This window comes from Typopeltis vanoorti, chromosome 8, assembly GCF_054136105.1.
Source record: "Typopeltis vanoorti isolate ZY-2024b chromosome 8, IOZ_Tvanoo_1.0, whole genome shotgun sequence".
Lineage (NCBI taxonomy): Eukaryota > Metazoa > Arthropoda > Arachnida > Uropygi > Thelyphonidae > Typopeltis > Typopeltis vanoorti.
The window spans coordinates 133,591,038-133,618,784 of record NC_143556.1 but is presented as its reverse complement, the minus strand read 5'-3'; the positions used below and the strand labels follow the sequence as shown (position 1 = coordinate 133,618,784).

The window sequence follows — 27,747 nt, the reverse complement described above, 5'->3', positions numbered from 1 at the left end:
TAATAAGAAAATGAACAATCTTCTGAAAGACTTTTCTGCTTACTAGGTTATACAGATAAAGATTCTATTAAATCTTAAAGGGAAAAAAAATGTATAAACCATTAAAAAAAAAGTTAATTTTGGTCTAAAGAAATTACTAAAAAAAACCAGAATATTACGGTGTTAAACTATCCTGGATATATCAGACCTCATAGGCAGTCCCATCCACAAACTTGCGAAACAATTAACAAAATTACTTTTTCCCCTTTTGGACTGCTCTCCCTCCATTCAAAATTCTGTTCGCTTTAAAATTTAATTTAAAAAAATTTTAATGTCCTAGAGAACTTAGACATCACAATCATCTTTCATGTTACTTCATTATTTGCTAACTGAGAGAAATCCTTCACTTTATATAATAAGCCACATTTGCTGACTGAAATATTTAATTATTCAAATTCACCATATCACTTATGTTATTTTTTATAGAAAGGAACAATATGTAAACAGCTAAATGAGACTACAAAAGGTTCTCCTTTTCCCCCCACTTTCCCACATAACCAATTTCTGTGAAACTAAGCACTTAACATTGCTACACATACTAACAGTCTGACTTTACTATGTACACGTCAAAGCCAGATGATTAATTATCCTTTTCTGTTTATAAGACACCCATCTATACACAATGAAAAGTGCTTACATATACTGTCACACCACCATTCATTTCATCAGTATGGTATTCTCAAAACACTAACACAGAGAACGAGGGCTATGTTTAGTCTAATAATATAGCCCATACAACAGTACTCAGTTATCATTAAGACACTTCTCTTTGACTAATGGCTACAACCCCAATCTATAAAATAAACAGAATACTGCATGCTTTTCTCCTCCCCTGATCTCTCCCACATCTGACCCACAAGATTACAGCAAAATTATTTCTATTCCCTTATATCCAATGTACATCTGAAAAAATAGCTGAGTTCTTCATAAATACAATATTCATATCGTTCAAACTGCATATCTAACTAGCAATCTTATTCTCCAAAGGATTAGCCTTTTTCCTTTGTGCCTGCATTGTAGCTTTGCTTGGGACAGACCAGTAGGCACTCACCTTGTAGAACATAAGAACCACATTTACAGTTATCTGTATGGAAAGTCAGACTTGCAGACCATGTTCTGGATATGTCTTCAGTTGAGATTAAATGGAAGAAGATAACTGTGCTACCAGAATTTGCTGTTGGTCTAAGAGACTATTTTTATACTCCTGTAACATCAGTAAGTATGGCTGCATTAATTTGCCTAAGATCTGGATGCCAGTCTAACACCACATTTATTTGAGTTCTGAATTAACTTCATTTTTCTTAATCCAGTTGATAGAGAGTACCTTAATAGGATGTTAATTTCTTTTTGCAATTTAAAGTGTTTCTACAATAATCTGATTAAGTGCTTTTTATCTTACCACAGTTGTAATTTGTACTCTGAAAGTGCTGGTTCAAAATAAATCTCAGTAATAATATTAATGATAATAATAATAATTATTATTATTATTATTAATTTTTTGTTTTGGTATTATTCATTTATTAACTTCTGAGTATTAGTAAAAGCAAATTGTTCGGCATTTTTGCCAGCTGTAATGTTTCTTTTAAACATCTGTTAACTAAATATCAACAATTTTAATAAATAAATAAATAAATACTTTTAAGCCTTAACCTCTTTTTTTTTTTAATACTAAACTATTTTGAAATCTTGCATTAAATATAATCAATAAATACACATTAAAGAACTATCCAAAAGTAAATTTTCAATATTTTCTTATTCTTGAACACTTTGAAAGGTGAGATTACATGGGCGGGAAGTCTATTTGGTTTCCAGAGTATTGTCCTTTTTTTTTTTTTTTTTTTTTCTCTAACCTGTGAGACATCTGTCTGCTATTATGCTTTGGGTTTCTGGACTTTTTCCAATGAGATAATGACCTAAAAAAGTAAGAATAACCGGTGATAAATTGAAATTAAAAAATCAGTAAAAACAATCTCCTGTATGAATTTGCGGAAGTTTTTTTTCCCATGATTTTTCTCTTTCAAGTTCATTATCATGCTCAATTTTCAGTTTGACAGTCTCTCTCCCTCTTTCACCTATACTTACACCTTCCCACTCCCTTTTCAGTATAACAAGTTTCATTATTTTGGACATTTAAGGTTTCAAGACTATTCTGTGTATCTGCCAAAGTCTTAAACCATTCCTGCCAGCTAAAAGCAATACAACTTCCTGGCTGTCAGAAATTTTGAAAGCATTATCATGAGACCAGCTCAAAGTACTGGCCTTATAGCATTAGTTGCTTTGGCCATATCTGAAATCAAAATTGTCCACTGTACAATATTATGTAACCATGCCTGTAAAGGATGTCAACTAGGATTCTAAAATATTTAGTCTATAATGTGCCTGTCTTAATATTTAAAAGTCTTGGCAACCAAGGCAAAACATTAGTTGTTCTATTCTGTGTCTAAATGTCTGTTTTATTCATTATGCTCTAATATGAATGATTATCACCATTGTATCTGTCATGCTTCTTTTCAGGTGGTTATTCCTCATGGTCCCATTCAAGCAAAAGGCCTTTTATTGAGTTGCATTCGAGATAAAAATCCTTGCATTTTCTTTGAGCCAAAAATCCTCTATAGATTAGCAGTTGAACAAGTACCTCTTAAAGATTATACACTGCCTTTATCAAAAGCAGAGGTTCTCATTGAAGGTAATTATTAATACTATAACATTCTGCAGTATAATTGACAACTTTTTTTACTTTAACATGGATCTTTATTTCATTATGTGAAATTTTATCACGTGATATTATATGCTAATGTATCTAAAATTCATTTCAGCACGTAAATAGACACTAAATTATAATAGACCCTTCTATCTATTAAATAGAATTTATGTTGTCTGTCAATTTGTACTGTTTTCTAGCTTGTTTTTCATGGTAATCCCAACCATTAAAGATTGTAAACCTACCACACATTACTATCATGGGTGAACTGAGGGTTAAATACACCAGGAACCATATTCTAGAGACTTACTGTTATCAATCATTTTTCCACTGTTTTTTTATCTCTACTCATTTTATTTCAATAAAGACTGAAATAAAACGAGTTTGTTTGTTTTCAGACTTTGTTATTGACATTAATTGTCTTGCCACTTCTAATAGAGAAAACAGCTGTACTTCTAGAGCATCTTTCATATAACATTACAGCAGCATTCTTCTTGTCTTTTATTACATTTAAGCAAAATACTTGATTATAATCAATATAATAATAATAATAAAATAAAAATAACAATATAATAATAATTATTATTGAATAAAAGCCTAGAAGGCTTCATTTCAGCCTTATCAAATTTATAGGGAACAGAGCATAATTGCTTTGAAGCAAACTTTGACATGTAAAGATAAGGAAGTCATTTTGCCTCTTTATAAGGTCTGGATAAGACCGCACCTGGATTATTATTATTATTATTATTATTATATGAGCACCTCCATGGAGTCCGAAGACTTATCGCAGGAGACCCAATCTATCAACACAATCTATCATACCTCTCTTTGAACCCATTAACAGACAAAGCACTCACAATGGGTTGCCACTGACTGTGGCAACCCATTTTACTCATTCACCACTCTCCAAGCAAAAATCTAGTCCCCACACCCCTACTAACAACACCTTTATTCAACTTCCAGGGATGACCCCTTGTTCTGGTCCCTCTAACCAAGTGCTGAAACATTTCACCTGCATCTATCCTATAAAATCCTTTAAGAAAATTAAATGTTTCTATCATATCCCCTCTTTTTCTCCTATCAACCATCTTCTGCAATCCACACACCTTCAATTTATCCTCATAAGGAATATTCCACAGGCCCCTCACCATCTTGGTCATTTGCCTCTGAATCCTCTCCATTGGAGTTAGAGAAGGAAATAAAGAAGCTGTGGAAAGACTACCAAGAAGAGTTACAAAGCTCATATCTGGTATATGAGATTTAGATTATTAATACAGATTGTGAGTATATGGATTACAGACTCTAGTTAGCAGAAGAAAGAGGGGTGATATGATAGAGGTCTATAAACTTTTGAATGAGTATTATAGGATAGTGTCTGATGAAATTTTTCATTATATAGAAGATGGGGAGAGAACACAGGTGTATCCATGGAAGTTAAGTTTCTTCACAGTCAAGAAAGGGGTAAGAGCCAGGTTTTTCTCTCACAGATCATTGAGTGAGTGCATCTAGTGTCAATGAATTTACAGGAAGGTTTGACAGCTGGTTTAGGTGATTTATAGCCTCCCTCCATGGAGGTCACAGATAATCATCATCATTGTCATCATGCTTTTCAAGGATTTAGCCCTAGAGTGGCCTGTTCCAGCCTTAGAAGTCATCGTTGAATCTCTTCAGAGGACGTCATGGTTTTCATTTTCCTACTGGTTTGCAATTTCAGGCTTGTTTTGATAAACTTTCTGTTTTCATTCTTTCAATGTGTTCCATCCGTTTATGCTTATATTTTCTTTTTTCATTTATATATATTTTCGTTTCTATATTTATATATACACACATATATATATATTGTTTATATATTCTTTTAAGCTTTTTCAGCTTCGGAAAATGGCACCCATAAAGAAACGTACGTCAGAAGGCCTCTGTATGAAAGTCTGGCTCTATCTTGCATTTTTCGCAGTGGATGAGTTGCAAAAATTGCTAGATTACAGCAATTAGAAATGGAAGCAAGCGTCAGGACCATAGTAGAAGAGCTTAGGCAGGAGGTAGTGAAAATGAAAAGCAAAATGAAACATCTGCAAGAGGATATTAAACATCTAAAGAAGAGATTGGCTGATGATAATGAGGAGGAAGTTAATATTATGAAGAAAGAGTCAAAAGATAGTAGTATATCCTTTGACTCTGTATGGGGATTCAATCATTAGATGTGTGATTACTAATAAAGTGCACAAAATATGCTTTTCTGGTAGAACAGTGAAACAAATAACTAATGCATTGTGCATTGGTTATTTGTGCCCATTAGTCATGGGCACAAATGATTTAGTTGAGGAGAGAAAAAATGTTGATAGAGAGTTGAGGAAGTTGTTGCAGCAGGTAAAGAAGAATAGTGTTGTTGGGAAAGTTGTAGGCATGTTGAAGAAGAGAAGAGATAATGAATAGTAAGATGGGTGAGTTGTGTGAGGCAAAGGGGATTCAATTTATAAATCTGTGGAGTGAATTTGAAGGGAAAGTGGAATGGTTTAAGGCTGGTGGATTACATTTGAATGGGTTTGGTGTTGGGTATTTAGAAAGACTGTTATTTTCTGAAAAGGCACAGAATCAAGAAGTTAATGTAGAAAATGATCAGATTCTACTTGTGAAGCAGGATAGCACAAATAAATGGATTGTACGACAGGAGGAAGATACATATGACGTTGAAGATGTGGTTGCAGCAGCATAAGATGATGGAATGCGTAAAGGTGAGATTGAGACAAGTAGGAAAAATCAGAGTAGGGATCAGGGAAACAGGAGTGGTCAGACTGAAGAGAGGGATGTGGTATAGCAGCTAGAATAGAGAATGTTGGTGTTGGTGAATTGCATCGAACACACAGGGATTATTATGTTTATACACAAATGTAAGGAGTATTCGAAACAAGAGAGCTGAGTTTGTTGCATTGATTGAGGCAGTATACCCAAAGATAATTGGAATAAGTGAAAATTTGGTTATCTGAGGAGGATGCGATGTCAGGAATAGAATTAGAAGGATAGCTAATTTTCCGAAAACATAGAAATGTGAAAAGGGGAGGGTGAATGCTGTTAATGATTGCAGAGGAAGAATTGTGTCCACAAAGTGTGGAAGTTGATAGAGCATGCACAGATTTTGAAGCTGTGTGGTGTGAAGTTGAAATAAACAGGTTAGTATTATCTGTAGGGTGCTATTGTAGGCCAAGAAATACAGAGAATACCGATTGTGAAATGTTTAGGCAAATTAGTTGGGCATGTAAAAAGAAAGTGATCCTGATGGGAGACTTTAATTACAGGAATATAGAATGGAAGGAGGAGAGTGAGTTTGTGGAATTTCTAAGAGATAAGTATCTTAAGCAGCATGTGATTGAAGCAACTAGAGGCTTTTATGTGTTGGATTTGGTGATAACTTCGCAAGATGTAGTTGTTAATGAAGTGTTGACACTGCCACCAGTTGGTGAGAGTGATCATGAGGTACTTATTTGGGAAGTGATGAAAAAAGAAAAGGCTACTGCCGAAAATGTATACATGTGAAGTATAAACCATACAGTGGTTTATACTTACTATTCAGTTTATACATATAAGATGATTATATGAAGCTCTGTAGTCAGTTAGCATCAGTATGTTGGGTGGATGAACTGAGCAGAAAAGATGTTAACAATGCATGGAAACTCACAAAGCAGTATCTTAGTGAAATGGATGAATAGTGAAATCAAGTAAACTGTGCTGGAAAAGAAAATGTTATGGAGGAGGTACAAGACAGTTAGTGGTGATCAGATCCATGAAGAATATAAAGTGCAGGCTAGAAAGGTTATGAGCATGGTAAAGAAAGAAAAGATGCAGTATGAGAAGAGATTGGCTGGTCAGGCCAGGGTTAACTCAAGGGAATTTTTCCGCTGCATGGCAAGCAAGAGGAAGATTAATTATGGCAAACTAGCATTGGTGGATAGTCACGGCAGCAGACTAACAGTTGCAATGGATATAGTAGACTTATTGAATGAGCATTTTATCAGCATATATAATGGTGGTATAAATGATCCGGTACAGTATATAGAAGAGAGGGACAAATATTAGAAGAATTGGAAGTGAAAGAAGCAGCAGAAGTGTAACAGATGTTGGTTGGGTTAGATGTGAATAAGGCTGTGGGAATGGATGACATATCACCATGTATTCTTAAGGAATGTGCACCACAGTTGGCTATGCCCTTAACCTGGTTATTTAATGAAAGTCTTGCAGTGGTAGGGTTCCTAAGGAGTGGAAAGAAGGCAAAATAGTACCACTCCAGAAGCATGGTTCTAAGACAGAAGTCTCCAACTATTGCCCAGTCTGCGGTTGTGGTCAAGGTGTTGGAGAGTTGATAAGGAATAGAATACAGGATTGGGTTGATAAACTTAGCATTCTTTATGATGTTCAGCATGGATTTGTAAAGGGTAGGGCCTGTTTTGTAGTTTACTTGCATTTTATGATAAGGTAACCAGTATGTTAGATAAGGGAGAATCATATTCAGTGATATTCTTGGACTTTGTAAAAGTGTTTGATAGATTACCACATGATATGTTGGTGTACAAGCTGCAGAAATGGGAATAGATAGTATATTGGTTAGATGGATCAGAGATTGGCTCTGAATGATACCAGCAGGTTGTTTATGATGGAGCAGTGTTTTAAAAAAAGGAGGGTGACCAGTGCCATTCCCAGAGTTCTGTTGTTGGGCTCCTGCTGTATAACTTGTATGTAAATGGTATATCATGTGAATTGACATGTAATCTTCAGTTGTTTGCTGATGAAGCAAACTTGGGAAGAATTATAAGTAGCACTGTTGATGTTAATTCCCTTCAGGAAGATTTGAATAGACTTCTTAATTGGACAAAGGAGTGGGCTTGTAGTTTAAATATCAGTAAGGGCAAGGTGTTGCATTTTGGAGCAGAAGTATAAGTCTGTGTACTATATCGATGATGCCGTACTGCAAGAAGTGGATGATTAGAGATTTGAGAGTGATGATTGACAGCAGATTGAAGTTTAGAGACCATATTGCTAGTGTTGCAAAGGCTGAATATTGTAGTGCTGCTATGATAAGAAGTACTCTAACATGTAGGGATAAGGAAGTGGTTGTGCTACTGTATAAAGCACTGGTGAGACCACACTTGGACTATTGTGCTCAGATCTGGTTGCATGATTTTCAATATGATGTTGAGACTTTGGAGAGGGTTCAGAGACAAGCAAGTAAGACAATGTCAGGGCTATGGAGAGAGGTTGAAGAAATGTGGATTGCATCCATTGGTGGATAGGAGGAAAAGAGGTATTATGATAGAGACATTTAAGTTAGTGAGAGAATTTTATCAGATTAATTCAGAGGGTATTATAAAAAGAGTAGAAGGTGAAAGGGGAAGAACCAGAGTCAATTCCTGGCAGATATGTAAGAGTGCAGTGAAGAGGGGTGTGAGGAGTAGATTTTTTATATGGAGAATTGTCAGTAAATGGAGGCCATTACCAGAATGTGTTTATTAGTACAAGAAGTGTTAAAGATTCTAAGATTCTAGATGATAAATATGTTGTCAGTTGAATGAACCTCCCATGATGAGCCTGCCAACTCCATGGAAGTTGTAAGAATAATAATAATAATAATTTCTTCATTTCTTTTGTGATCAAATAGAGTATACTTTGCAGTTTTTCTCATAAACTTCATTTCAGCTGTTATTAATTTTTGTTTGTCTCTTTGTTTTATTGTCCAGATTTTGCTTTCGTAATAGGACTGGTAGGGCTAATGTATTGTATACTTTTATTCTGGTTGTATTTGAACTAGGTTAAGTTTAAATATAGAGTTAATTACTCCTGTTATTTTTAAATATTTCATGATTTTTAGGTTTTATATCTTTTTCATTTTCATATGTAATCACACATCCTAGGTAGTTAAATAAATTCACATGTTCTCTACTATTATTTTAGCTCAGCTCTTATTGGATATTTTCCTTTAACCCGGCACTGGTGAGGTGGGAAAATGTAAAAAAAAAGTGGAAAAGCGGGTCCCACAGACCTACCCAAATAATGTAGTGTATTATAGAAATCCATATCTTTTTAATCAATATTAGTGGATTCTTCCTCACAGTCTTGCTCTGTATCAGACTCATGGTTATTGACTAATTCTAAATCAATTTCATTATCATCATCATCTCTGCTAAATGGCTCCTCATCTGTCAAACTTTCATCTATCAGTTGACGTAACCTCTGTTCTTCCTGCTCGTAACTCATCTGGTAAAAAAAAAAGATTACTCACAAAATTCCCTCTAAATATTTAAGAAAACATATTTGTTTATAGTTGGTATGTAAAAATATAGAAGACACAGCAGTAACGATAATATTTTAGTATAATATATATGAAAACAACTTATGTTTCGGAAGTAAATATAGTCACACTTTTGGTAAGGTGGGGTCTGGTGGAGCCCAGCCAGGACCTTAGCCAGATTAGATTGTGCCCTGAGGCAAACAATTAAATATCGCCCATGATGGATTATAAGACAAAAATATAAGAAAATCTCTCAATTGCTATTTTTTTTTTAAATTAAAAGACAAACATTAATGTAAAACAATTACATTATAATATTAATTAAATGTTTGCTCTTCGCAGAAACCGCACAATAAAACTGTTTACAAGCTCTTCTAAATTTAAATTATGAGCTATGTCTGCCTCTGCCTCTATTGATACAGTTGCTAGACAAACCAATCTTTCTTGGGTCATTGCTGTTCACAAATAATTTTTAATGAGTTTTAAGCTTGGAAAAACGTTTTTCCGCATTTGCTATGCTAACAGGAATTGTTAACAATATCCTTAGGGCAGTGGTTACATTGGGATAAATTTCTACAAGATTTTGGTTTTATATATATATATATACGTAGGCTGTTCAATAAGTAATGACTATATTTATACAGAAAACAGATTACCTTTAATCATCATCATTTACATGGTCTTTTTCGAAGTAACTACTGTGAGATGCGATGCATTTGTCCCAACGTTGCGTTTACTTCTTAAACACATGTGAAAGTCTGTTTTTTGAGAGTTCTTTCAAAACCACCTCTGCAGCTTTTACACATGCTTTGTTGCTTTCGAAATGGCAGCCTCTTAGTGATTTCTTGAGCTGAGGAAACAGCCAGAAATCACACGGTGCGAGATCAGAACTGTATGGAGGGTGTGGTAGGATATCTGTTGTTCTTCTGCAAAACGTCCACTACACCACCAGCAATATGTGGCCTTGCATTATCGTGGTGCAATAAGAAGCCATTCTTCAGCAATGGACGCTTCCTTTTGATGTGCTTGATTATAATCACTGCTGTGTTGATCATTGTCTCTGTGATGGACGTTGAAGGTCTTCCCTCACGTTCAAGATCTTCCACATTTTGCCTTCCTTCCTTAAAAGTTTTATGCCAGTGAAAAACACTTGCCCTCGACATTGCTTCATCGTGGAAAGCTTCGCGTATCATGTTAAAAGTGTCTGATGCCGATTTTTTGCAAACGCACACAAAATTTAATCGCATAATGCTGTTCGCGCCGAAACAAGCTTGCATTTAGTCATGTGACACTTTGGCACATCAGCCCATATACACTATCTATCAACCTCTTTTGTTAACACAGACAGCAACATTTCTTTATTCCACAGAAATTAATATTGTGATGAATGATTTCGCCACAGTAAAATTAGTCTTATTACTTATTGAACAGCCCACGTATATATGATAAAATTTGGTGAGGACCACTCTTCTCTTATATTATTTTTGAGAGAATTTTTACTTCTTCAAATAAATCTATTGCATCTACATCAGATGTTTTGCCACTGCTCAAAGCAATTTCCAAGTCTATAGTATCAAGATGTTGCTTCATAACTTCATCGAACAATGCAAAAAGTTCTACAATTTTAGAAAATTTCCATTGTGAGGAGTATAAATTGTAGAGGATGATCCCCGAAGCACAAGATTTTATGCTGCTATGCAACGGATTATTGTTAATAATCTTATTAAAACTGCTTTCCAGCATTGTGTTTGATATTTTTCCAATAATCGAAACCACTTTTCGATGTAAGACCTTTTTGCTCTGATGAAACAGGATTAAACATTTTGCAGCAGAAACAGTAAACAGCATTATTTTCCCTGGAATATAGAAACGTTTGACATTTTCAGAATTTTTAAGCATTATTGATAATAATTATTCGAAAATTTTCTGCCTTGATCATTCAAAGGATATTTATTTAATTTTACTTGAGGACCTTCTTTTCATAAGTTCAATTCTAGTTTTGCCATCCGATTTCTCTGGCCAGTAGTATGGATCAGTTTTAATAAAATAATCTTGATTTTTAATTGGATCATCTGTTCGTAATTTCTGTTTGTCGCTATCATTGTATATCTCATCATTTTTGGAATCATCAACTGTTATGGAATCACCACAAATGGTTGTTACGTCAGTATCAGTGGCTGATGCGGGAGAATCATTGGTATTTGTGGATGAGGATGTACAAGCTGCTCCAACTTGTACATCCTGGTGCTGAAATTTTTATAACTTTTGGTGTTGGTTCTGTTGAAAACTTGGTGTCTTTGTGAAATTCCAAATCTCCTTATATCGCTTGTGCTTTCTTTACTTGCTCTTCCTTTTCTCTTTTCCTTTTGAGAAAAGCACTTCCAATAACTTTTTATCTTTCAAATTGCTCATCTAAATGACAATAAATTTCGTATTGATAATTTTTTTTTCCTATTAATTATTAATTCTGAGTTAAGTTATGTACTATTTTGAGTTTTAAAACAATAAAATCATATTTTTTAAAAAAATATGATTTAAAACAGTTGTCTTCTACAGATTTTTACTATAAATAATTAATTTATACAATTATTTAAAAATTTGATAATTAAAGGTAAACTATAATTATTGAGGGCAATGTAATAAGACATAAGTATGCTGCCCAACGAGCTATTTTGGCATTTTAGCAATATGTACCTCTGATTAATATGTTTATAATTCATAAACTACTTATCTTTAAAATTTTCTCTATTAAAGTCAAAAATTGTCTCCAAAGTCACTTAAACACAGAATACACAATACACTCAATATGTTTCGCGTTCAAAATTGAAATGATGCTGAAAAAAAATGTAAGAAGTGCATATCAATCTGTTTCATCTATCCAAATTCAAAGCGGAATTTAAGAAAATGAACAGCATAATATACACCTGTGTTTCAGACTAAATATTTGGATAAACCAGTGTTTCTCAAACTTCAGATATCCATGTACCCCTTCTTAAATTTTCATTATTACCAAGTATCTTATCAAAATACCTTTTTTTTTTTTTTATTGATCTCTCAAATTTTTACACATATACGTTTATCATCTTGAGTAACATTCAGTATATTATTTTACAAGGTTCAGCACTAAGTGCTACATTTAATGAAAATGATGATAACTTAGTTTTTTTTGCTATCTTTTAAAATAACGATCACAGTAATAATTTACAATTATATTGTTCAGAGTTACACAAGTTATGTAATATTACATGTAGTTTACTATTTTTTTTTTTTTTCAAAGTTTGAGAAAGAGTGATTATACAACAGTATTTACACATGTGCAATTAAAATATTGTATTTCCTATTTCTCACAAACATACAATGTAAACTCATTATTTACATATTTTTTAATAATAAATAATTTATTACATTATTTTTTTCATGTTACATAGTAATATTATATTAATGATATTATCACATAGTAATCAGTAACTGCAGTATCTTTATTGTTATGTAATTTACTGACTGTTTTGTTACATTTCTACATTTGATTATAAGGATTATGTGTAGATGGGTGAGGCAAGTTAATCCCACCTACTTCGAAGCTTGGGTTAGCTTTTATGAAGAGCGTGGGATTTAGCCTTCACTATTTATGTTGTTGTTGTTACTGTTTATGCATGGGCTGTAGACATCGGATGCTGGTGATTTGTGATGTGTATATTAGTGTTAATGGTGTATTAACTTTGTTGGTATATTTTCCAGAGTTTGTTTTTTAATGTTCTGTAGTTATCTATATGTTTTAAATTTCTCGGTAGGTTGTGAGTTGCGTTGGTATCTAATGTGATCTCACAGAAGAACTGTATGAGTTGTTGAAGGGTGTAGGGATGTAGAGAATCGTTGTAAGTAGTGTTATACGATATGTGTCTCTGTTGTTTTGATAGGTGATGTTGAAGTAATTCCTTGTTAATGTCATGTAGTGTTTCAGGTTTTTAATGCTCAGGATTCTATGTGTCGCCATGTGCTGGTCTGATATTGGTTGTTGCGTGTAAGGTGTCCAAGTCACTGTTGACACAATTTTCCTGTATAATGTTTCTAATTTTGTTAGGTGGTTGTTTGATGCGTTTGCATAGACTGTTATACCATATCTGAGTAGGGATTCACAGATACCATGATATAGGAGTTTTTTTGTTGGATGGAATAATGTCTTTTACTTGGAAGAGTTTTGCTGCGATGATCCGGATTTTGGCTTGTAGGTATTCTATATGTTTTGTCCATTTAAGGTGGCAATCTATATAAAGATCAAGGTATTTTGCATGTGTTACAAATTTGATTTCAGGACGTTTGCAGGTATTTTTGTTGTTAATGCAGCGGTATGTGTGATAGTGTATCAATAGTGGTGCGGGGTGCATGATTCTTGGGTTGTGTATTATCGACATCTGTGTTTTGGTGCCATTGATTAGAATTGTGTTTTGGTGGAAGTATGTTGTGATTTCATTTAGGTCTTGTTGCGCTTTGCAGAGAGCCATGTTGATGTCTGTGTGGATTGGTAGTAGTGCAGTGTCATCTGTGTACTGAAATATTTGACTTCTTATGGCCATGTTATGAACATCATTAATGTATATGTTGAATAGTGTGGGTGATAATATGGCACCTTGAGGAACACCGTGTTTTATTTGTATACCCTGGTTGTGACATGTACCTATTTTTGTTACTTGTGTTCTGTTTGAGAGGTAGTTCCTGAACCATGTATTCAGTGTTCCTCTTATACCTGTTGAGTATAGTTTGGTGAGTAGTATGTCATGTTCAAGTGTATCAAATGCTTTGGTTAAATCAAGCAGTATAAGGACGGCATACTTGTTTTTGTCGAGAGCTTTGTTTATTGTGTCGGCGATGTCTTCTAATAACGTGATGGTGCTTTTTGTTTTCTGAAAGCCTTATTGGTTTTGTGAGATGATGTTGTACTTCTGTAAATAGTTCTGTAGTCTGGTGTGCGTCATTTTTTCTAGAATTTTTGAGATGACTGGTAGGGTACCTATTGGTCTGTAGTTCTGAGTATCGTTTCTTTTACCGTGTTTGTATATTGGCGTAATTATTGCAGTTTTTAGTTGTTGTGGAATAATGCCCGTGTCGAATATTATGTTCACGAGTCTCAAAAGTATTGATCAAAGTGTGTTATAAGGTCTGTGAGTCTTATTTTGTCTATTCCTGGAGTGGTTTTTAGTTTTAGTTGTAGGAGTGCTTCTTTCAGTTCCTGTTTTGCTACGGGTGGAAAATACATAGTTTGTTGTTGACTTTGTGTCGGTAGTTTTTTCTTGATCGTTGGTAGTTTGTCTTTTTTGAGTTGTGTGAGTTTGCTAGTTCCTCTTGGTTTGTGTCCTTACCGAAGCTTTTTGCAATAAAATCTTGTGCTGAAGTTTCCTTTTCTCGAGTTACTAATTCATTGAGTGTAGCCCATGTTTGCTTCATGTTGTCTTTGTATTCCATGAATTTTTGGAAGTAGTGTCTTTTTGCCCTATGAATTTTTGTTGTTAGTTGATTTCTTGTGTTTTTGTATAAGGTTTGTAAATGTGTGTTACTGGGTGACTTTTTTGAGTTTTTTCCATAGATTTTCTTTTACAGTAATACTATTTAGTATGTCGTCATTTATCCATGGATTGTTGTCTGTTTGTCGCCTCGTTTGTGTAGGCTTTGTTGCTCTTTTATATATTTCTGTGAACTTTAGTTGAAAATTCTCGTATAATGTTACAGGATCGTTTATTTTAAGTAGGCAATTCCAGTCTATATTTTTTACTTGGTTATCAACAATGCTCTTTAGTATGATCGAGTTCTGTTGACTTTTATGGTGGTGGGAGGGGGGTAGGTAACGTAATTAAACGAAGTTCAGACAATGTAGTGATCGGCTATTTTGTCATTAATTACTGGTGAGGTATATGTATGGATGGGAGCCCGTATGTTGATATGATCAATGCATGATTGTGTTAGTGAGTTATTGAGTATTTCTTCTCTTATTGGAAAGTTAATGGTAGGGTTTATGTTGTACTGACTTAGTATATCTAGATATGTGCTAGTGGTTGAAGAAAGTGGTCAAGAGTATTTATGTTAATGCCTCCTATTAGGATGAACCTGTGTGTTGTATGGGGTTCGATGCCACTTAGCCATGCTTCTAACTCATGAAGAAAGCTGAGTGAATTATTATCTGGGGGTCTGTATATTGTGTTTATTGTGTATTTCATACTGTTGTGGCTATTTGTGATTTCCAAAATTAGTGTTTCAGCATGTTCGAAATGAGTTTGTTTTTCAGTCACATTGTATTTTTCTTTGATAGATGCCACCTCCTCTTTTGTTTGGTCTACATAAGTTGTAGGTTTGGTAATTATTTACATTGTCTGCATAAATTTCTGTGTCTTTTATTGCAACTTCGGTCAGTATTAGCGCATCTATGTTTATCATGGTGTAGTTGAACTGTGTGTTATCAATGTAAACCAGTGATTTTTTATACTTCTTATGTTTGTGTGTACAATAGTGAAGTTGGTATAGGTGGAAATGTTGTCTGACCATTTCTTCAAAGAGTTAAAGACTGTGAAGTTTATATTGTCTGACTGGATATGTTCGCTGTGTTTGAGATCTCCATTATATAGTTTTCAAGTAATTTCTAATCTTATTCTTAAGGATGTGAAGCGTTAGTGTATTATATTGGTAGGCTGTGTAAGTCGGGTTCACTTGTAATTATATAAACTTGAATGTTTTCATTCTTTCTCATGAATATCTGTGAATCCTTAGTCCACAGGAACTTGTAGTTTTTCTCTGTTTTGGTTTTCCTTGCTTAGTATAAAAGATTTTTGAAGTATGGAGTCCAGTGTTCCATTATATAGATTGGTGGGAGTTTCTTGTCAGTTAGGATCGTTGTTATCGGCCTTGTTTTCTTGCTTGCTGCAAGAATGGAGTCTCTCAGACTTCTGTTGGTAAAACAAGCGATGATTGGTGGCAGTCTCTCTTTGTTTTTTTGTGGGCCTTGGTTAATAGAGGTGATGTCTGCGGTTGCAATTTGAATCCTGATTTTGCTGCCAATCAGGTGCATTATGTCTTTTAAGTCTTCTGTATTTTCTTTTGTTATTCCCTCAATTTGAAGTTCTTTTTTTTCTTTCTTTTTGTAGCATGTGCTCCATTTGACACTTGAGTGTGTTTACCTCTTTCCAGAGTTCTTCATTCTCGCACTTGAGTGTTTCTTGTGTTTCAATCGCTACCATTAATTTTGTCTTTATTTCTCACACGGTTCCTAACATTTCTTCATAGGTCTCATTATTGAACTGTATTTAATGTTCATACTCCTCAAATTTTTTGTTGATTTGTTCCATGTGTGCATTTAGCAAGTCTTTCACCGTGAGTTTAAATGAATCAAAGTTATCTGTAATTTTAGGATCAGGAAGCGGCTTACCTTGATGTCCGTCGTTACTTTTCTTTGGTGTCTATTCTTTGTTCTTCATTTTCTCACGACATTGTAGACATCGCCATTTGGTCCGTTACATGGCTCCTTTTGCTTTCCACATGCTTTCTGCAATCCCTGAACAGTTGAAATGTTGATTTTTTTCACATCCAGAACAATGCAGCTTGTCCCTTTGTCGCTTAATGGCTTATTACACTTGTTACAGCTCATTGTGCTTGACCTGCGCTATCTCGGTGACCTTTAGACTTTCTTTCCGTTAGCGACTATAGTGCGACTTTTAAAATGCCGATGTCCTTTGTTCTTCGTTGGTTGGTGACTGCAGTTCGCTCTATGACTTTCAACACCGAAAATTTGAATATTACGTATCCGATTTTGGTGATTTAAATGTCCCTGTCTTCAGCGTGACTAGTAGAAATAAATAGCAGCACTTTCAAATTATAAACATCAGTTAAAAACCACTTTAAACCTATAAAACCAGGAGCAGCGATAACAACGTACGTCTGCCTACACAGTGCCCCTTATTATCAAAATAATAATAATAATAAATAAATAAATAAAATTATATTTCATTGTAAATGTCTGCTTTATTTGAATTTAGATGTACATTTAAACAAAAAAAAAATGATTTATTTTTAATAGAACAAAATTTATAAAGATGCTATACATTTTTGCTTAATATAAATAGTTTATCATCAATGAGAGGAGTGAAAGTGCTTATTTCTATATCTGCTATATTGCTCTCTTTTGTGCGTTTTATAAATCCCGTTTTTAACCAATGATCTATACTTAAGAATTTGAAAGCTAAAAAAAATTACCGTATTTACTCGAATATAACTTGCATTTTTTCCCCAAAATTTAAGCAAAAATTGTGGTACATGATATATGCGAGGATTTTTGGAAACTAAAGTTTACAGAAAAAAACTGAAAATGGGTATGAGTATGACTTACCAAGAAGCTCCTATTCACCATCACTTCTTCTGGCCTCGAGAGGGTTTCCTTGTGTGCAATGTCAAAGTTATCTTCCCAAATAGCATCATCTTCTTTCCCATTATGTCAAGCAAAAAATTATCAGTAATTTACAAGACTCGAGATATGTAATGAACAATCCTTCACAAATGATTAATGAGAAGTGAAAACTGTGCATGATGATAGGCCAGTAAAGAAAGAGCAGCTATGAAGAAGTGCATATGATTGGTGTGGTATTAACAAAAGATCGCACGACCCAAAGAAAAAGCAAGCAGACAATTGAGTTGAAAAGCTAATTCTCCTTAACTTATTTCCATATTATCTGAAATACATTCACCATATATTTCTTAGTTTTAACACGTTCACAACTGGGTAGTGTCGAGCAAAACCATATGTTGCAGTGCAACATATGGTTTTGCTTGAGTCTAGTTAGTTAGTGCCATTTTTATCCCAGTTGTCTCTAATTGCACAATTTGTTAAGAAATATATTACACAGTCTGCAAATGTCTGTGAACCTTATTCAGTGACATGATAAAACTAATTGTTTTTCCTGTTTCTGTAGTATAGATGCTGTTGTGGAGGACGTATTGTTTACTGCAGAGAGCGAGTTATTGCCCCAACGCGAAAGTCGGGGCGATAGTAACTCGCAATTGGAGTAGGAGAATTCATGCATCATATAATTTAATATATATATATATATATGTGTGTAGACTATAAAAGTTTATGAAATTCACATCATATGATACTTTATGGGTTGGTTTCTTAAGTATCTAATAATAAAATATAATAAGCAGATATTTAACTGTCAATGGGATATGTCGCCTTTTTCATTTGGTAAACTAAACGCTATATATTTGTAAAATATCTTGTTGCCTGTAATACGGCTGAACGAGCACCCTTATTAAGGAGCACCATGAGGCAGGCTGCCACTATGCTATATCCTGTCGACGGTACTGAGCCCAGCACACTTTACACCTCTGCACACTAAACTTGCTTGCACGCAACAGCCTGTTGTCTAGGGCGTTGAGTAGCGTGTTATGGGAGGGGAAGCTATACTGAGGCATGACTCACTGCCACGCATTGTTAAAAAGTTATAGTCAATTTAAAATCTTTGCGGTCTGTGACACCCCACCTTACTAACGCCAGGTTAAAGGCCAAGATCCAATAAGAATCAGAAAAATCAAAATTGTTTTTGATTTTTTTGTTGTTATCATTCCATAATCTTTGGCTATTTCATTTAAATGTACAATATCTTTCTGTAAGTTATCTTCAGAATTTTTAATTATTATTTGATCATCAGCAAAAAGGAGAAGTTCACAGGAGGAGAAAATTTAATGCCTTGTTGGAAATTTTTATTCCATTTCATTATTATTTTATTTAGATAAATATTAAGAAGAGTTGCTGAAAGGGGACATCCCTGTCAGACTCCTTGGTTTATCTCTCTTAGATATGATAGTTCATAATTAAATCTTATTTGTATTTGATTATTTTCATACATACTTATGTAGCTTTTAGAATATTATTTGGTATATGTCTTTCTTTTAATATGTTAAATGGAATATTTCTTTTAACTTTATCAAATGCTCTTTCAAAGTCAATAAATGTGATATGTGTTTCTAAATTGTATTCTCTTCTTTTCTCTATTATTAATTTTAGGCAAAAGGCTGGTTCCATACACGATTCTCCTTTTCTAAATACATTTTGTACTTCTAATATAAAGCTTAAAGAATATTTTATTACTTTGTTATTTATAATTCTGCTACATATTTTGTAACAAGAATTTAGAATACTTATACCTCTATAATATTTAGGGTCATCTCTACTACCTTTTTTAAAGATAGAGATCACTATTGCTTTCTTCTGTTCTATTGGTGGATTACTTGTTTAGTTAAATTTATTTTATAAGTAATAAGAGTCTTTCTTTGAACTTTATTCCTGCATATTTATATAATTCTGAACCCAACTTATCTTCACTAGGTGATTTTCCATTCCTTGTTTCTTTCAGGCTGATTTCTAATTCTTCTTTAGTTATTTCTTTTTCATTTTCATTAAATGTTTGCCAGTTATCTTTTTTGAAATATTTATCTGTCCACAGTTCTGCATAGAAATTTAGAAATTCTTCCAATCTCAATTTGGTGTTTAATTTTATGCTTTTTTTAGTATCTGTGCTTAAATGTTTCAAAATCTTATATACATTGGATCTCATTTTATATAAATCATGTTTATAAATCATACAAATCATGGAACAGATTTGTTCCATGATTCTCTGTCTTTTTCTGACATCTGTTTTAGTTGTGGGCGCTTATTCTTTTATATTCTATTTCATCTTCTAATCTTTTACTGCTTAACTATTTATGATATGTTTTTTTTTTTTTTTGAATATTTTCAGTTTTTTCTTTTTTCTTTTTTTTTTTGAATTTTTTGGTCTTTCCTAAGTTTTTATTAGCTGTTGTATTTACTATTGTTTTTATATTAAGCCATTCTCTTTCTGTTTCTTCATTTCATTTTATTTTATCTAAATATTGGTTAATTCTTGCTGGCCTGGCATGGTCATGGATGTTTGTGATTGTCTGTGAAAATACTAGTGGTGGTGGTGAGCGGTAGATGGCATTGGTGTAAATCAGGGGTGTCAAACTGGTGGGCTGCGTGCATCCCCCAAAGCAATTTCGTGTGGCCCCCGACGCCTTAAGGAAAGATTTAAAAAAAAGGATGGTTGCATTTTATAATAAAACAGAAATATCGTATTTACTCGAATATAACTCACCCTCACATATGACTCACACCCCTATACCCTGATTTTACTTTATGAAAAAAAGAAATTAAAAAGTTTTGCATATACTGTACATCGCACAGGAAAATAAAGTTTAACCACTTTCACTTAGAGACAATAACTCACTGCCCAGGTAATAAACAACACACCTTCCTCAACTGCCATTATACTACAGATGCAAGAAAAACGAGTAGTTTTATTGTATCACTGAATAAAGTACAGAGACATTTGCTGTCTGTGTAATATATTTCTTTAGTGCGATTAGAGACAACTGGTATAAAAATGGCACTAACTAATGAGTCACATCCCCCCCTCCCCCACATTAACCATGCTGTTTAGACTTAAGCAAAACCATATGTTTCACCGGCAAACACAGTATCTAACTAAAATCTATTGTTTTTAGTTATATGTGTGTGAGTGCCCCACTAACTTAAACACAAAGCTGCAATAAAATTTGTAAACATGTTAAAACTAAGACATATAGAGGGATTGTTGTTATGACAGTTTCAGATAATATGGAATTTGGTTGCAGAGAATTAGCGTTTCAACTCAAAAATGTCGGCTTAACTTTGTGTTTTGGTAACACGATGTTTTGTTAATACTGCACCAATCATATCCACATCTTCATAGCTGTTCTATCTCTATTGGCCTTCCATTGTTGTCTATTTTACGTTCTGCTTTCACTTCTCAGACATTCGTGAAGGGTGTTCATTACATATCTGAAATCTTGTAAATTACTTGTAATTTTTACTTGGAATAATGGGAAAGAAGATGACAATGCACACAAGGAAACTGCTCTCGAGGCCAGAAGTAGCTATAACGAAGAGGAGATTCTTGGTAAGTCATCCACATTTTCAGTTTTTTTCTGAAAACTTTAGTTTCTAAAAATCCCCACATATATCCCCCACCGTGATTTTTTGGCTTTAATTTTTTGGGGAAAAAAGTGAGAGTTATATTCGCATATATATGGTATCGATTTATTCGTTTTCATATGACATTTATAGTTACAATATGAATGCAACAACCTGCTATAATGTAATTGCAGTGATAAAAATTTATATCGCAATTTCAATATTAGATCCGATCCTAATCAATCGTAAACTATATTTATGCTTTCATTGTTAATTTATAGCATGCTGCTGGTAGCATACTGAAAAAGTTGAATTCTGTTGACTACCAGCTGTTCACATGACGCGCAGCATATGCACTCATGGGAATCCAGCTATGAGTTTATAATTGCCTGCTACAGCCAATCAGTTATTTGTAGTTCAGTGCACACGATTTAACGACAAACTAGCAGTGAGAGAATCCCTTTTATTATTTTTTATTTTTATTTGCAATAGTATCGTGCACTGGTATACAGTTTTGTGCATTTTTATAAAAATTGTTAATAATATTAATAATATATTTATTCACCGAGGCAATGTTGCCTTCCAAACCAACAAGAAAAAGAAAAATTGCTGATGAGAGGAGAAAATTTCAAGAAAAATGGGAATTAAATTGGTTCTGAAATTGTGTGCATTATTTGTGATGAAACAATTAGTGTCGCCAAAGAATATAATATAAAAAGACACTACGATAAAATTCACAAAGAACAATATTCACGCTTTGAGGGTAAACTGAGAGAAGAAAAATTAAGAAGTATGAAGAATTCACTTCAAAGTCAACAGCAAGTATTTTCAAAAATTATGAAAGATAATGAATCAGCAGTGAGAGCCATTTATGAAATCAGCTATGTATTGGCGAAACATTCCAAACTTTTTAGTGACGGTTCCTTGGTTACGGAGCGTATGATAAAAGCAGCCGAAAACGTATGTCCCAAAAATGTGCAAGTATTTCATGATATTTTTTGTCCAGAAATACTGTGATGGAAAGATTAACCGAAATGGCAGATAATCTGCGTGACCAGTTGCAAGAAATATCCGCAAACTTACAGTGCTTTTCAATTACACTTGATGAAGGTTTCGATATTCACGACGTGGCTCAAGTTGCTTTGTTTCTTCGGGCTTGTGACTGCAATATGAATATTACTGAAGAGTTCTTGGAAGTGATTCCCATCCATGGAACCACTGCAGGGGAAGACATTTTTGATTCCGTGTGGAGCATTTTTGAAAAATACCAACTTCCTCTGAATGACAGGCAAAATTAAAGGTTTTGTGTCAAGACTTGCAGCAGAGTTAAAGGAAATGTATCCAGACGTTCCCAAACTACAATCTTACCATTGCATCATTCATCAGCAGGTCATGTGCGCCAAAGTGTTGGAAATGAGCAGTGTACAAATACTGTGAACTTCATCTGATCCAAAGGCCTCAGTCACCACCAGTTTGCATAATTTCTAAAAGACTTGGAGAGTGAATTTGAAGGGCTACCTTATTACACAGAGATTTGTTGGTTATCTTGTCATAAGGTTCTAAAAAGCTTTTTTTTTACTTTTAGAGGAGATGAAATTGTTCCTAGAAATGAAAAATCATGATGTTGCATTTCTTAATGATCAGACATGGGTACAAGATCTAGCATTCTTAGTTGATATTACATGACATTTGGATGATTTAAATGTCAAACTTCAGGGGAAAGATCAGTTAATAACACAAATGTATGATGCACTAGCAAGTTTTAGATGTAAGTTAGTTTTGTTTCAAAATCATTTAAAAGAGAATATTCTAAATTACTTTCCTATATCTGAACAGTTAAACAATAAGAATCAAAGTTTTACAGTTTTGCAATATTGTCCCAAACTAGAAAAGATAAAAGAAGAATTTGATAGGCGATTTAAAGATTTTAAGGAGCAAGAAGAAGTTTTTTCGGTTTTTACAGATCCTTTATCCTTTAATTTCGAAAAAGCTCCTATTTGTATTCAAATGGAACTTATTGATTTCCAAAATGATTCCATTCTAAAAGCGAAATAACAAGAAGTTGGTGTACCAAAAATATACAGTTATTTAGGTCAAAAATATCTGGAAATAAAAAAGTTTGCAGCAAATATTCTATGATATTTTGGAAGCACCTATTTATGTGAACAATTATTCTCATGTATTAAAGGTAACAAGCCCACAGATCAAGTTAACCGATGTCAACCTTTCTGCCATAATGAAGGTCGTATGCAATCTTTGAGTCCAAATTTTGGCAGGGTGGTTAATAATAAATTGTCAAGTGTCGGGGAAAAAAATACAATACTGAAATTAAAATAATTATATTATGCAAGTATGTATATATATATATATATATATATATATATAAAAACCCGAAAATATTATTTTTCCCAAAAATATTTTCAGTAACATTTAAAAAATTCCCCAAAATATAGACTCCACCCTCCCCACCCAAAAAAAAATTAAAAAATATAGAAGTATTTTATTTCAACACAAACACAAAAAATTTCAAACTGACAGGAGGCTCTGTAAATTTTTGTGATGGTTATTAATGAGAGTTTATACTTTTTTTAGAATGTATAAATATATAAATATTTGATTTATTCAAATAAAATTTAATTTCGGTTTAATTTGGATTAAATGCTATCTATTGTAAATATTAATATAATAAAAATATTCTTTACATTATTATTTTTTTGAATTGTCATAATCATTATACTATTATTTTATATGTTTTGTAATGACAGAATAAATAAAATTTTTGTTATTAATTTTCCAATTTATTTATACTCATTTTTTCACTTTCCTTCGATTCTAATTAGTGCAGGTTTTTTTAGTCGAAAATTTTTTGCAGCCCACTTGAGATATACTTTTGCAGCAAATAGCCCACGGTCCAGTTGAGTTTGAGACTCCTGGTGTAGATGATGGTAGTTGCAGTTCATTGTAGTTGATAGAGACAGAGAGCTATAGAGTATGTACCCTCCCTTGATGAGTCTTTAGACTTCCTGGGAGGTGTCACATAATAATATCATAATTCTTTGTTCATGTTACCATTGTATATTTGTGTTATTCAGTAATCTAGTTTAATAAACAAATGTTTTAAATTTTGTATATTATTTCTGGGAAAACTCCCATGTTACTCCTCTTTATAAACTATTATGATTACAGCTATTTTGCCTGCTTCAGTTTAGGAGTACCCCTGTTTAAATGTCATTGGCTATTTACTCATGGATTCTTAGGGCATTATGAGTGTAGATGTACTAAAAAGTATATGTAGCCTAAGGAATAGAAAATTACACATACCTTTTTCTGGGTGTTGTGGCTTTTCCTCAGTCTGCGATGTCGAAAACTGCAGAGTGTGTGTGGGGGGGGTAGGCAGTATGGTAGAATAAGTTAGAAAAACCCGGGTTTTTTTCGTAACATATAGAAACATATACTTTATATAGGGTGGGCAAAAAATGAAAGGGTTATTTTTTTTTATTTTTTTTATTTTTATTTTTATTTTTTTTTTTTAAATAGGAAGGGGAAAGGTGGTTGATGGGGTGTGGACCGTTTCGACTATTCGTGGTCGTCATCTGAACACATTGGGAAAGTGGAAGCTATGTCAGGTCGGGTGAGTGCTTCTGCTTTGGAGGTGTTTGTGTTGTCTCCTATTGATCGGGGTTGTGACCTCAATTTTATGTTGTGAAGCTTCCAAACCTCGGAGATTATGTAGGGCCTGTGTACGTTGATAGAGTTCGCGTCACACTTTATAGCTATTGTTTCTGATATTCTGAGCATTGTGCAACAGACAAGACAACGAAACAATGCTCAGAATATCGGAAACAATAGCTATAAAGTGTGACGCGAACTCTATCAACGTACACAGGCCCTACATAATCTCCGAGGTTTGGAAGCTTCACAACATAAAATTGAGGTCACAACCCCGACCAATAGGAGACAACACAAACACCTCTAAAACCTCTAAAGCAGAAGCACTCACCCGACCTGACATAGCTTCCACTTTCCCAATGTGTTCAGATGACGACCACGAATAGTCGAAACGGTCCACACCCTGTCAACCACCTTTCCCCTTCCCTATTTAAAAAAAAAAAAAAAAAAAAAAAAATTAACCCTTTCATTTTTTGCCCACCCTATATAAAAGTATATGTTTCTATATGTTACGAAAAAAACCCGGGTTTTTCTAACTTATTCTACCATACTGCCTACCCCCCCCCCCACACACACTCTGCAGTTTTCGACATCGCAGACTGAGGAAAAGCCACAACACCCAGAAAAAGGTATGTGCAATTTTCTATTCCTTAGGCTACATATACTTTTTAGTACATCTACACTCATAATGCCCTAAGAATCCATGAGTAAATAGCCAATGACATTTAAACAGGGGTACTCCTAAACTGAAGCAGGCAAAATTGCTGTAATCATAATAGTTTTAAATTTTATTTCTGTTCTTGTTATTTGTAGCCATTTAGGTGGTAATCAAAATTTTATTTTAACGAGAAAGTAGTCACTACTTATTTCACATCCACTGTGAGCTCTAACATCTAAAGAGAACTTTGATATCTTTTCATTTAAGATAAAGTAATCTAATATTGATTTCCATCCTCTTGCTGTCCAAGTATATTTATGTGTGTCTTTATTTTTGTAGAAAGAATTCATTATTTTAAAGTTATTATAAACTACAAAGTCGATCAATTTTTTACCATTCCTGTTTAGAGTATGTTCTCCATATATTCCTATATTATTATTAATTTTTGTGTTTCTAATTCTTGCATTTATGTGTCTCCTGCTAATATTACATAATCATTTTTATTTATTTTATTATATATATTTTGTAATTGATTATAAAATTCAATATTATCATGTCTTCCTTCTTCTGGAGCATATAAATCAGTTATTGTTAAATAACCTATTTTCATTCTAGCTTCTGTTATTCATTCTTTCCATAATTTATAATATTTTGACTGTTTTGAATGGGAGTTATGAATCCAAATCATAACACTTGCTTGTGTTCTTTGGTCTCTGTTGACTCCAGTATATATTACATAAAAATTTGCAGTTCTTATAGTTCCTTTTAATTTCTTTTTATTTCAGTGATTACTGCTATTTGAAAATTTCTTTCATTTAATATTTGATCTAATTCTGTTTCTTTATAAGCTATTCCTCTTACATTCCAGTTTGCTATATGTATTATATTTTGTCGTTTCCATTTTCATTTTACCTTTTCCATTCCAGAGTTGTTTTCCATAGATTAATTTTGATTATCTTTCTCTATTAGCTTTGAAGTAGATTAATGTTCTCCGTGTTAGGTTCCTAGCCTGGCAATGGATAATCCAGTGGTAGGACTGCTATAAGGCATCTAAACTAACCTTCTTCCAAATTTTAACCCATAGGAGGAATAGGGTATATTGAAGGAGAAAGTGTAGATTTTAGAGGGGACATAGATATAGGCCAGAAATGGAAGGACCCTCAAGTACTCTCTAGTAGCATAAGTGTCATAAAATATGAAGAGTTGGCTGATAAGGCATTATAGATTAAAGTTAGTGAATCTTCCTCAAAGTAGAGGAAGAAGAGCATAGATCCAGCTAGTGGACCATAAGAGTGCCACTTCCTTTACAATCAAGATGATTGCCTCTTATGGCCCTGTTGGTCTGCGAGTCCTTCAATATTCAATATATTTGGACCACCCTACCATATCTGGTAGGCCCCTATCTGCCACCCAGGCGACATGTTCTCTAGAGGTTACAGGATTCCCCAAAAGAGGTCTCGTCTCAGATAATAATAATAACATAAAGCAAGAAGAGTAAAATAATAAAAAAAGAACTGTACAGGTAACCCTCATATAACAGTACTTATACAATGTGGTCTGCAAATTATAGTAATCCTTGTTCAACGTGGTACTTATACAACTCGGTTTCGATATAACACGGTCTACAAACCAAACTGTGGTAACCCTTTCTCTTTTCATATATTTTTCAATGCATGACTTAAAAATGAAATTTTATCTTCATTAAATTTGTATATACCCGTGTTGCTCATGTAGTTATAAGCAGCGAATTTATATTAAGGGAAATACTCTTTAGCACGCATGCACATTTTGTGTGGGTGTGTGGTGTCAATTGTTTATTGTGTACCTTTATTATTGCGCATGTAGTTATAAGCAACGAATTTATATTAGTGGAAATACCCTTTAGCACACATGTATGTCAGTGTTTGCCATATCAAGTGTTTATTATTGAAATTTGTCTTCAAAAACGTTTTCTGAAAGAATTTTCTGCCAGGAAAGCACATTAAAAATCATAAGTGTGCTAATTTCAAGCTGAGCACTTTATTTTCTGGTGAGTTACATAATTAATATGTAATGCTTTTTTTATATAAAAAATTTACTTTTATAGTAATGGCCACTAAAACTGCAACAAAAGGGAAAAAACAACATTGAAAAGAAAATTCATTTCTCTCAGTTGGATCGGTTGGGAAATGGAGAAAAACCAGGAGTTGTTGCAAGGACTTGGAATTTAAATGAATCAATAATCCGAACATTCAAACAAAATGAACATAAAATCCGAGAAAGTGTTTGTTGCTGGGTCAATGGTAAGTGCAAAGCGCTTTGCTCATGTACGCGATATTCTAATGGAAAAAAATGGAGAAATCTCTAATGATTTGGATAGAAGATTGCACTCAAAAGAAAATTCCTTTGGAAGGAAATCT

General features: G+C 33.6%; 1 protein-coding gene across 7 annotated transcripts in view; it reads left to right on the top strand.

Moving 5' to 3' along the window:
* Positions 1 to 27,747, top strand: part of BckdhB (Branched chain keto acid dehydrogenase E1 subunit beta) — a 459,582-nt gene that overhangs the window by 103,754 nt on the left and 328,081 nt on the right. For all 7 annotated transcript variants that reach the window (XR_016548657.1, XR_016548656.1, XR_016548655.1 and 4 more), the window contains exon 6: positions 2,554 to 2,725. Coding sequence is in view for 4 of the 7 variants with exons in the window: in XM_090396330.1 (XP_090252456.1) it covers positions 2,554 to 2,725 (172 nt within the window). In the remaining 3 variants the exon portion in view is untranslated. The remainder of the gene's footprint in view (positions 1 to 2,553; positions 2,726 to 27,747) is intronic.